Consider the following 12469-nt stretch of genomic DNA (forward strand, 5'->3'; position numbering starts at 1 on the left):
AATCTGGGAGGTTGTTCCAGTTCCCATGGAATTCCTCCATTTATGATGTACCATTGATTAAAGGACTTTTTAACACAAGGAATCAGATACTGGAATAATTTCATGGCACTAAATATTTTCAAGACGCTCATTGATGCCTGTCGATATTTTTTTTAAACCAAGGACGGACTTGTGATATTTTCATGAAGCTTGACGGCCATTGGGAGGCAGGTCTGGGGTATCTCTGCTTTGTAAGATTTAAAATTGTTGAAGAGTATAAATTGTGATAGATATAAGAGAGAGTGAGTAATTTGACTGCAGAAAATATGTTTCACTACAGTGTCTTGGTTTTAAATCAAAATATAAGGTGGTCGCCAGGGAAATATTCCCAATTATTCAATATACCCAAGTCAACTAGGTTTTATAGAGATTTTAATTAATAATACAATGAGTAATTAAAGGAAAGAGAGAAAAAAGAAATAAGTATGAAGGGCCTTAAGCCAACATGGCCTAAACCTGAGTCTTAAGAGAGAGAGATCAGTCAGTCAGTCTTTTATCACTCACCACAAGATTTGTCTTAAGCAAGGATGTCTGGGGAACAGAGTCTCCCCAGAGGGAGTTCCAGCCAGAGTCAGCCTCCCAAGGGACTTCTTCTCAAGAGATCTTCAAAGGGCCTCCTCCAAAGGGATCTATATCCAAGGAACCAAGGATCTAAGGATCTCCAAGCCTCCAAGGATCTCTTGCTCAAGAGATACCTTTTCTTATGTAGGGGTTTTTTCCTATGTCACCTTCCCTAAGTTCTTCCATCTACCAATCATCATAGATGTTTTCTAAAAGACTGCCCATCTGCCCATACAACTAAGTCGACTAATCCCCTCAGTAAGTCTGAACCAGAGAAAACACAGCTGAGTCAACTAATCCCATTAAGAGAAAACCTGCCTGACCTTTATAGGTACCTAGCATCCCATTGTATCAATTCTAAAAACAGGCATGACTCAAAGAACTCCTTGCCTTATTATAAGCATGGGTACTTTCATTGTTTAGCAAGGAGTTTTCTCCCCTAAAGCAGTCTTAAGTACGGGTGGAGTAGAGGTCCTCCCATTTCTGATCCTGGCGAGTTCTCACATCAAAATGGGGAATGTTCCCATTGAGGGAATTGTTCCAATTGAGAATTCCCCATTGGGGAAAATTTTTAACATTCACAAGTCTGAGAAATTTCAAGATTTACAGCTTTATTGTTAGGGTCATAGATTTGGCGTTATAAAAGTTTGAGTTATAAAAGACCTTGGAAGTCACTGAATACAACCACCTACTTTAACAGATAAGGAAACTGAGGCCCATGAGAGAAATCATGGCATTTGGTTCATGGTTCTAGAGAGGAAGTCCTTAGAGGCCATCTAATCCTATTCCCTGGTCTCAGGGGTCCTGCTTTGTTCACTAGCGTCCCTGATCATCAGAAGGATGGGCTAAGAAGGCCACCATGCTTTCCTCTCTGGCCCTGCAGCCTCAGGCCCCAGCTCTCTTTTCTGTTTCCCGGCTCCTGTCCTTGGCTTTGCATGATCACATACTTCATATACATACACACAGCCCCTTCTGGTTGCCTTGGCCTCCGCTCTGACCCCTCTTTGTTTGGCGTCTTGGCCAGGAGTCTCACAGATTATGGCTTCTTAATGGGGATATCGACAGGATATTGACAGCACGCGTCCCTTTCCCATGTCCTTGGATGCCGGCCTTCCCAGTGAGCTGGGGCTGCCTGGCCCCAGTCTGTCCTGGCCTGTGTATCCCCTGTGATGACCTTCCTGTTTGGAAGCAGTTTGGGGCCCATTTTCCCTGGTGTTCGCCTTCGGGAGGATTGAGTTGCTCGCCTCTCTGAGCAGAGGTCCCTGGGCTTTTGGTAGGGAAGTGCAAAGAGAGATTGTATTTAATGGGCGTCTGCAAAACAAGGGGCGCGTGTGGATCTGGGGGGGCAGATCAGGGCTCGGGGGTTCCGGACACTTTTACAGAAAAGGTGGATCAGGGGTAGAAACTTCTTCTGGGTGTCCAGGGGGAGGGAAGCCTGGAACAGCCTCTGTCTTACTCCCTGTTGGTGGAATGTCAGAAGCCTGGAGGGCAGAGATGGGGGGGATGGGACAGCTAGGCTGGGGAGCCCCAGATGGAGGCTCCCTCCGATCCCCAGCCTCGTCTTTTCCCAGCAGCCAGGGGAAGCTGACAAAGCGCTTTAAGAGGGCGAATGTCCTGATTCCATTTGGCGGTGGCTTTGCGGTTGTCTGTGAGAAACAACATGGTGGTGGAGGAGTCTGTTACTGGACTGGGGCTTAATGTCATCTAAATCACTCTCGAAGGCCTCTCCTGAGTAATGGGTTTACCAGAAGGCCGGGCAGATTTCTCCTGCGCTCTCCAGCAGGCCTTTGGCAGCCGCTGCTTTCATTTCAGAGGATGGATCGGCCGAGGACACAGGAACGCTGTCCTCCCCATGGGCTGGGCCCGGGGGTCCCTGTCCTGCCTCTCCCCTGCCCTTAGGCCTCCGCCATCATGGTGGCCTCCACAGACCCCTCAACCGCGCCTGAGCTCGAGGTCAGCATAGTGCCGGGGGAAAGAAGCCGGCGCTGCTCATGCAGAAGGGAGGGTCAAGACAGGCAGGAAGAAGGCCTAAGAGGTGGCGTAGCCAAAGAGCACTTATTAACTGCCTGCTGTGTACCAGGGCCTGGGCCAAGGGTTGGCTGCAAAGGCAGAAGGAGAAGTCCCTGCCTCCGTCTTTGTATCCTTTCCAGCTCTTGCTAGGTCAACCGCCTCCTCTCCTTCCTCTCAGAAAGTAGTTCCGTGGAATGACGAATCAGAGGGAGGGAGAGATGTGTTTGAGCAAAACAAAGCCCCGTGTGGAAAGGGGGCGCACTTACCCCACCAGGAGAAAGAACGCCCGTGTGCACCCAGAAATGATCCCGAAATTCACACAAGGTCACTTTGGTGGGAAAAGCACTAGGAGCAGGGGACCAAGGAAGGCCTCACATAGGAGGTGGCAAATGAGCCGAGATTCAAAGGAAATTGTGGTTTTTAAGAGGTAGAATGGAGAATGGAAGGCATTCCTAAACATGGGGCACAGCCAGGGCAAAGGCATGGCCATGGGAAATAGAGTATTGGATGTGAGGGCCAGTTTAGCTGAACTGTAGAATGTATGCAAAGGAATAATAGGCAATAAGGCTTTTAAGGTACCCGGTATGCTGTGATTCAATGAAGCTAACCATTGGGGAAGAAAGTCTCTCCTTCCTCATTTCCTGCTTTCACTCCAATCTCAGTTAAAATCCCACCTCCTATAGGAAGCCTTTGGCAATCCCCCTAAAGGCTAGTGCTCTTCCTCTCTTGATTATCTCCAATTTACCACATACACACATAAATACATATATATGAGAGAGATGGACAGACAGACAGGAGAGACAGAAGCAGAGAGAGATGGAAAGGAGACAGACAGACAGACAGACAGACAGAGACAGAGAGAGATAGAGAAGAGAGAGAGGAGAGACAGACAGACAGAGAGGAGTACCAGAGAGAGACAGATAGAGAGGAGAGGCACAGAAAGAGAGTGAGACGGAGACAGAGAGGAGAGACACAGACAGACAGACAGACAGAAAGAGAGGAGAAACAGAGAGAGAGAGACAGAGAGGAGAGTCAGAGACAGACAGGCAGACAGAGAGGAGAGACAGAGAGATGGAGAGGAGATGAGAGAGAGAATGTTCCTTGCCCTCTTCCCCATTAGACTCGGAGCTCCTTGAGGACATGCATTTTCTTTTGGCTTTTTCAGCATCTTCACTGCCTGGCACATAGTGGGCACTTAATAATTTCTTATCAGCTGGTTGACTACAACTGCGGGCCACTGCATGTACTGTCACATTCAGCTGCCATCTCTGTTAATTTCATTAAGTGGCTTTTCCCATCATTCCTTTTCTATGGTACAAGGGATGGCTTACTGGATGGGGAATAGAGGAGGAATATATTTGGAAATTAAAATGATATAAGGATGAAAGACTGTTTTAGAAACACAAACATAATTGTGTGCATGAGTAAATATCCAGTGAGTTAGTGTTTGTGAAAACATCTTGGGGGCATCTAGGTGGCTCAGTAGAGTTAGAGCCAGATCTAGAGATGGGAAGTCCTGGGTTCAAATTTCTTCCCAGACACTTTCCAGCTGGGTGACCCTGGGCAAGTCACCTAACCCCCATTGCCTAGCTTTTACCACTCTTCTGCCTTGGAACTAAGACACAGCATTGATTCCAAGACAGAAAGTAAAGCCTTAAAAAAGAAATACTTTAGAAAAGCAGCTCTGAAGACAGAATTAAATGGGAGGGGGATTGATGTAGGACCTTAGGGTGGGAGGCAGAAAGTGAAGAGGATAATATGTCTTTTCCTAATATTGTCCTTTCCTAAGCATTCACTTGTCCTCTTTGTTGTTATCTCTCATGCCAGGACTCCACTGTGGTGTGCAAGAAGAAATGCTCTCCCCCTGGAGCTTGTGCTAAGAACAGAGACCCCTGTTGTGAAGAGTGCCTTGTGCGTGTGCCCCCCAAAGACGTCCGTGTGTGCAAATTTGGAAGCAAGATCTTCCGGGTAAAGTCCGTCCCAAGCATGGCTCTTGGGCTCCATTGGGATGATGGCAGCCAACTGTCCCATCTGAAACCTGTCTGGGGATTCTCTGCCTCTGTGGGCTCTTTAGAGGATGAGGCACAATGGAGAGGCAGATTCAAAGGAAAAGTTTGTCCACTACATCCTCTTTGGCTCTTCCAAACAGAAGGAGGGAGCTTCCATAACCCCAGCATCTGCAGATGCTCAGCCTTTAGGGAGCCTTCCACATGCCTTGCCTCCCTCTCCTCTCCCTCTCCTCTCCTCTCCTCTCCTCTCCTCTCCTCTCCTCTCCTCTCCTCTCCTCTCCTCTCCTCTCCTCTCCTCTCCTCTCCCTCTCCTCTCCTCTCCTCTCCTCTCCTCTCCTCTCCTCTCCTCTCCTCTCCTCTCCTCTCCTCTCCTCTCCTCTCCTCTCCTCTCCTCTCCTCTCCTCTCCTCTCCTCTCCTCTCCTCTCCTCTCCTCTCCTCTCCTCTCCCTCTCCTCTCCTCTCCTCTCCCCTCCCCTCCCCTCCCCTCCCCTCCCCTCCCCTCCCCTCCTCTCCTCTCCCCTCCTCTCCTCTCCTCTCCTCTCCTCTCCCTCTCCTCTCCTCTCCTCTCCTCTCCTCTCCCTCTCCTCTCCCTCTCCCTCTCCCTCTCCTCTCCTCTCCTCTCCTCTCCTCTCCTCTTCTCTCCTCTCCTCTCCTCTCGTCTCGTCTCCTCTCCTCTCCTCTCCTCTCCTCTCCTCTCCTCTCCTCTCCTCTCCTCTCCCTCTCCTCTCCCTCTCCTCTCCCTCTCCCTCTCCCTCTCCCTCTCCCTCTCCCTCTCCTCTCCTCTCCTCTCCTCTCCTCTCCTCTCCTCTTCTCTCCTCTCCTCTCCTCTCCTCTCCTCTCCTCTCCTCTCCTCGGGGCTGCCCTGCTTTCTTGTGGCAGAAGGAGTTGGAGACTCCACTTCTCCTCTCCATCTGAATCTGAGACCTTTAGAGAAAGGCAGGTGGTCAGATCTGATGGAATCAATAGAAATGATGTGCATTTTAGGAGGGAGAAAACTCGAATGGGCCGGGGATTGGGGTCTCCTCGAGGGGCTCTGCTTTGAAGGAAGCAGGGCATTCCAGGAGGTGCAAGTGAGGAGGGAGGACGGACCAGGTATGAGGGAAAGAGCAGCCTGGGTGGAGGTGGGATGTCATGCGTAAGGAGAAATTGGCAGGCCAGCAGGACTGGGATGGAACTCAAAGGAAAATGTGGGAATGAATGGCTTTCTTTGCATTAAGATTCCTAGTTAATGTAGCCCATTTTTCCTTCCTTCCTCTGAGTCTCTGTGGCTTTGGCCCCTGGAAATCTGATCCTCTCCCCCATCCCTTTCTCACAGCTCTGTTCTCTTGGCCTGGAGGCTTCACTGGCCCTTTGTTAGGGCTGGCTGCGCGCTTACACTGGGCTTCCTGGCCTCTTTTCCAAGCTGGCACTTGGGGCTGGGATCACCCACCAGGGCCCGTCTGCCCTTGGCCATAGGTGGTGGCCTGCTACGTTCCTCGGAGAGGTCTCAGCCAGCTGCTCCTTCCTGCCTCAGAGCCCCCAGCCTCTCCTCGGCTGGACCTCCCACCATGTTCCCCTTTCCCAAGTTCCTGGTTCTCAGTTCATTTGGGGAGCGTCCATGATGACTGAGAGACCCGGAGCCCAAGGAATGATCCCACCTTTCCCGCCTCAGCTTGCAGGAGCCGCTCCCTTTCTTGGGCTCCCTCTGATCACCCCTAGCCCCAGAGACCCCCCTCAATCACCCAGAATCCTCTCCCGACAGCCTTCCCCAAGAAACACCCTGGAAAACACGGACATAGAGAACGCTTCCACCTGCAGTAAAGGGGGTCGTTCCCTTCCACGTTGGCTCCTGCCAATGAGCTGTCTGGGACGCTTCTTCCTCCTTCATGTGGGTGGCTTTGTTCAGCCGGGTGGGGGTTCCCCACTGATGCTATGGACGCCGGGGGGTGGTGTAATGGACTTCCATCGCCGGCTCTGTTCTCTAATAACGAGCCCATTTAAAAGAATCCCTTTGCAGAGGTCCAAGTGCTTTCATGGGTATCCTCTCATTGGACCACTCTTGGATCTCAGGTTTCCTCCATGCAGAGAACTCCTGGTATGGGAATTCTCTCTATCCACCCAGACCACAGCCTAAAGCCCTGGGCTTGTCCAGGCCCTGGAGATGGTCCCTGGAGACATCCTGTCCTAAGCTTTAGAGGAAGGCCTTCAGGGTGCTGATTCTCTAAGCAAGATTTAATGAATTGATAACTGAACTTAGGAGGAAGGAAAACCTGAATTCAAATCCAACCTCGAACATTTACTGGCTGTGAGATCCTGAGAAAGTCATTTCACCTCTGATGCCTCAGTCTTCTTTTCTGTGAAATGGGGGTGTCAAAGTAGAGGTCCTCTGAAGGGCTGCCGGCTTCTAAATCTTGGATGCTGAGGAAGGACATGGGGTGAAAAGGAACCCCCAAGTTGGGACCCATGTTCGTTCAGGATGTTGTTGAGTCACTTCAGTTGCGTCTGACTCTTCATGATTGAATTTGAGGGTTTTTTGGCAGAGATACTGGAATCATTTGCCATTTCCTTCTCCAAATCATTTTTCAGATGAGGAAACTGAGGCAAACAGGGCCTGGAGGATGCCCCCACACCAGTGCCTAAGGTCCATTCCAGCTGTCTGTTGTGATCCGGTGATTCGTGTTCTCTCCCCGGATCTGACAGGCTTCTGTTTTATTTTCTGGCCCCCCTATCTCACGCCCCATCTCTGTCTCCCCCCCCCACAAACCGCTACACCCCCCATGCATGCAGGCATGAACAAGGCCCAGGGGCCTCCTGTGCGTGGGACAGAGCATCCGTCACTCGGGTAGTTACTCACTGGAATTGGCACAAGGAGGACCCGGCAAGCTGTGAGCCAAGACGGCTCCCCAAACAACCTTTCCTCAGAGGAAGGAACAAGTCTAGGAAACGCTTTCCAAATGAGGAGCTCGCATGTAGGGAGGCTGATGCCAGCCCTACCTGGAGGCCCGCAGAGTTACCTGCCTTTGGTGTCTGGGACATTTTGAGCTGATGGGCATCTGCGCTGGCACTGCCAGTCACCCGAATTAGGCTTTGTTCTTTGTGCCCTCGGCCGTGCCAGAGGGGCAGCGCACCAAGGAAGGAGCGCGCTAGAGGCTCCCTGACATTTCCATTAAACATCCTTGCGTGTCAGGGCCGAAATGCTTCAATCCTGGCACTGAGTGGAAAATTAGATTTTGGTAACCCTGTAAGAAAATTCATGTGCGATGGCGTCCCTGGACGAGGAAAAGCAAGTAAATAAACGGTGCAAAATGCAAATGTGGTCTGCTTAGACGCCAAAGAATTTGCTTTGTGCCATGGGGACAGAGACAAGGAATGCTCGTCCCAAGGCTTAGTGGCTGGAGGTGGCCAACTTCAAGTAACTGAGACTAAACAATGGCTTGTCTCCCCACGGGGCTGGAATTCTCCTGAGAGGAGAAATGATACAGAGAGCCCTTCTGCTAAGGGAGTGTCTGTGCTGTCCCCTCTGCAGGATGGAGAGATGTGGTCCTCCGTCAACTGTACCATCTGTGCTTGTGCCAAAGGCAAGATCGAGTGTCAGAAGAAGCAATGCATCCCCATCAACAGCTGTCCTCATGTAAGTGTAAACGCCTGGTCCTGACTTTTATTTTTAGCTCTGGCAAAGTCTCTGTGAGCACAAGCCATGGGGTTGTCTAGCTGCGAACCTGGGACCAGAAAATGTTCCATGTTCTAAAAAACAGGGCGGTGTGAGAAGACAGTGGGATGTCATGGGAAGAATTTGGGTTTGAAGTCCAGGGACCTGGGTTTGAATCTTGACTTTCCCATTTATAAGTTGTGTGTCTTAGGGGAGGATTTTTCCTTCCTTCCTTCCTTCCTTCCTTCCTTCCTTCCTTCCTTCCTTCCTTCCTTCCTTCCTTCCTTCCTTCCTTCCTTCCTTCCTGCCTTCCTTCCTGCCTTCCTTCCTTCCTTCTTGCCTTCCTTCTTGCCTTCCTGCCTTCCTTTCTCTCTCTCTTTCTTTCTTCGTTTCTTTTTCTCTCTTTCTTTCTTTTTCTCTCTTCCTTTCTTTTTCTCTCTTCCTTTCTCTCTCTCTCTCTCCCTTCCTTCCTTCCTTCCTTCCTTCCTTCCTTCCTTCCTTCCTTCCTTCCTTCCTTCCTTCCTTCCTTCCTTCCTTCCTTCCTTCCTTCCTTCCTTCCTTCCTTCCTTCCTTCCTTCCTTTACTTCCTTCCTTCCTTCCTTCCTTTACTTCCTTCCTTCTTCCATTCCTTCCTTCCTTCCTTCCTTCCTTCCTTCCTTCCTTCCTTCCTTCCTTCCTTCCTTCCTTCCTTCCTTCCTTCCTTCCTTCCTTCCTTCCTTCCTTCCTTCCTTCCTTCCTTGTACCTAGCACAGTGCTTGGCAGATAGTGAACAATAAATACTTACTAACTGACTGAACCTCAGGTTCTCTGTAGTATTGAAAGTTATGTACTTGGGTCAGCTAAGTGACACAGTGGATTGAGAAGCTAGCCCTAAGACAGGAGATCCTGGGTTCAAATGTGGCCTCAGATACTTCCCAGCTGTGTGACCCTGGACAAGTCACTTAACCCCATTGCCTAGCCCTTACCACTCTTCTGCCTTGGAGCTAATACACAGTATTGATTCTAAGATGGAAAGTGATGATTTTTTTTAAGTTACAATAATCCCAGCTCTGAATTTTTAAGATTTTCTTCATCATTTGTCTGGAATGTACATTTCTCCTCTCTATAGTGTCCTTCATCCCTATCATACTTTGCTCTTTCCTTTAGCTTCTTTGTTTTGTTCTCTCTTCTTGACTCAGATCTTTCCTCTTTCCATCACTCACTCCAGTTTGTGGTTCCTTGTTCCTACGTTCCCTGATAGACCCCCTTCCTTCTCCCTCTTCCTCCTACTTATCCAGCCTGTGCCATTAGCCCGGATGAAGACGGAACTCTCCTTGAGATCTCTGCTCCTCGGGGACCCGTGTGGGCCGCAAAATGAGCTTTATCTTCTGAAAGTCTGAGCTCCACTGAGTTCAGCTTATGTCATAGGAAACTTTTTCAGGTTGGGGGCCCATTGAAGAGAGAAAGGTTCCACCTCTCACCTTCTGGCAAATGCAACACACACACACACACACACACACACACACACACACACACCCCACACACACTCACACACACACTCACACACACTCACACATACACACGCACTCATACACACAGAGTTACACATTGCACACAAAGTCACACACACATGCACACACACACTCACATACATGCACACACACTCACACATACACATGCACTCACACACACAGTTACACATTGCACACACAGTCACACACTGCGCACACACTCACACACTTACACACACTCACACACACTCACACATACACACGCACTCACACATGCACGCACACATACACACATGCACACACTCACACATACACACACACGCACACACACGCACACACACACAGCATCAGAATGCGTCTTCCCTCTCCAGTTACAGACAGCTTTTCATTTTATTCACATCTGTTATTATTGCAAACAAAACTCTTGCTGTTTTCCTTGAGTGCCAAGCGAGGCCCAAACTACAACAGCTGTTTCTGTTGCACAACTGAATGGAGGCCGGGCCGGGGATGGGGGTGGGGAGGAGAGAGTAAAACCCTAATTAGTCTTGCTCTAAAAAACCTCAGTGTAGAACTGAAAACCTCCCATAAAAGCAGAGGGAGAAGGGAGAGACAATGAGGAGACTTGGACGTGCTCGGCTTATCCATATTCATTAGGAAGGACGGGACGGGCTCCCATCATTTCTCCCAGTCTTCAGGGAACCCTGGCTGCTAATGAGCCCCTGCCACACATGGTAGCAATAATGGGCTTCCTTATTCGACAAGACAAAAACAGGATGCCGTGCCAACCTGGGGGCTCGAGAACCAGCCCCGGCAGGCCGGGGACAGCTGCCAAGGCCCCTTGAAACCGTGCCACGCAGGGAAGGGTCTCCTCTCTGCCCTTGGGGAGGCCGGCCCGGCTGGCCTTCTCCCGTCTCAGCCGGCCCTTTGGGCGGATGGGGCCCCCGAGGCTGCCCCTCCAAGAGGCTTCCCCAGCCCTGCTCTCCCTCCTGTGGGTCTCTGTACCCCGCCATGGAGTCGCTGTTCTTTGGCTCCTGCACACACACTCAGGCCTGAACGCTCCTCTCTCCGGGACCGAGTTTGGGGAGACCAGCCAAGGCCGCCATGTCCTGAGTTTAACTACCGGCCTCTTTCCCTACCTCTCTGTTGCTTTTCTGCTGGGCCTGTCTTGATTTGAAAGGGACAGACACCCCACAAAGAACTCCCCCCCCCATGCAACCTGAAGGCTCCGTGGATGTATTTTCTGTTCCTACCTGTTCCTCATTGATCTTAGGTGTGTGTGTGTGTGTGTGTGTGTGTGTGTGCATGCATGCGTGCACATGAGTATGTGTGCGCGTGTGTGCATGAGTATGTGTGTGTATGTGTGCATGTGTGCATGTGAGTGTGTATGTGTGCATGTGCATGTGAGTGTGTGCATGAGTGTGTGTGTGTGTGCATGCGAGTGTGCGTGTGTGTATAAATGTGGATGGCCCTTGCTGGGTGAATAGATATGGAGACAAATCAGAGCTGAATTAAATTCAGTCAGCAAACCTGTATTTAGCCCTTATTGTGAGTTAAGCACTGGGTTAGCGCCTGTCATTTTTGGGTTTGGCTGTCTTCAGTCGTGTCTGGCTCTTTATGATCCCATTTGGGGTTTTCTGGGCAAAGATACTAGTGGGGGGCCATTTCCTTCTCCTTCTCATTTTATGGATGAGGAAACCCAGGCCAGTGGTGTTGAGTGACTTACCCAGGGTCACACAGCGCCTCCGATTCTGAACCGGATTTAATGTAGGTCTTCCTGATCCCAGACCGGTGCCTTCTCTCCTGGGCCGCTGAGGGACTTGGATTCTGGTATTACAGGGACAAAAAATCCATCTTTTCCACCTACTAGCCCTCCCGGGGTTATTCCTGACTTTCCCAGGCGGGCAGTCTTGGAAAGGAGAGCAGAGGCTCAGCGGCCTCCAGGTAGGCGAACCCAGCCAGCGTTGCTTCTTCTCTTAAGTAATGCAGGTCTGATGGTGAACGACGGATCTCACAGTTCTTTTTTTTTTTTAAATATATTTTATTTGATCATTTCCAAGCATTATTCGTTAAAGACATAGATCATTTTCTTTTCCTCCCCCCCCCTACCCCCCATAGCCGACGCGTAAGTCCACTGGGCATTAGATGTTTTCTTGATTTGAACCCATTGCTTTGTTGATAGTATTTGCATTAGAGTGTTCATTTAGAGTCTATCCTCTGTCATGTCCCCTCAACCTCTGTATTCAGGCAGTTGCTTTTTCTCGGTGTTTCCACTCCCATAGTTTATCCTTTGCTTATGAATGGTGTTTTTTTCTCCTGGATCCCTGCAAGTTGTTCAGGGACATTACACCGCCCCTAATGGAGAAGTCCATTACGTTCGATTATACCACAGTGTATTAGTCTCTGTGTACAATGTTCTCCTGGTTCTGCTCCTCTCGCTCTGCATCACTTCCTGGAGGTTGTTCCAGTCTCCATGGAACTTCTCCACTTTATTATTCCTTTGAGCACAATAGTATTCCATCACCAACAGATACCACAGTTTGTTCAGCCATTCCCCAATTGAGGGGCATCCCCTCGTTTTCCAGTTTTGGGCCACCACAAAGAGCGCAGCTATGAATATTCTTGTACAAGTCTTTGTGTCCATTATCTCTTTGGGGTACAGACCCAGCAGTGCTATGGCTGGGTCAAAGGGCAGACAGTCTTTTTAGTGCCCTTTGGGCATAGTTCCAAATTGC

General features: G+C 50.0%; 1 protein-coding gene across 2 annotated transcripts in view; it reads left to right on the forward strand.

Annotated features, from left to right (window-relative positions):
* BMPER (BMP binding endothelial regulator) overlaps nt 1–12469 on the forward strand; it is a 308190-nt gene that overhangs the window by 177794 nt on the left and 117927 nt on the right. For both annotated transcript variants that reach the window (XM_007499951.3, XM_001365000.4), the window contains exons 9-10: nt 4438–4578; nt 8125–8229. In XM_007499951.3, the coding sequence (XP_007500013.2) occupies nt 4438–4578; nt 8125–8229 (246 nt within the window). The remainder of the gene's footprint in view (nt 1–4437; nt 4579–8124; nt 8230–12469) is intronic.

This window comes from Monodelphis domestica, chromosome 7 (genome assembly GCF_027887165.1).
Source record: "Monodelphis domestica isolate mMonDom1 chromosome 7, mMonDom1.pri, whole genome shotgun sequence".
NCBI lineage: Eukaryota > Metazoa > Chordata > Mammalia > Didelphimorphia > Didelphidae > Monodelphis > Monodelphis domestica.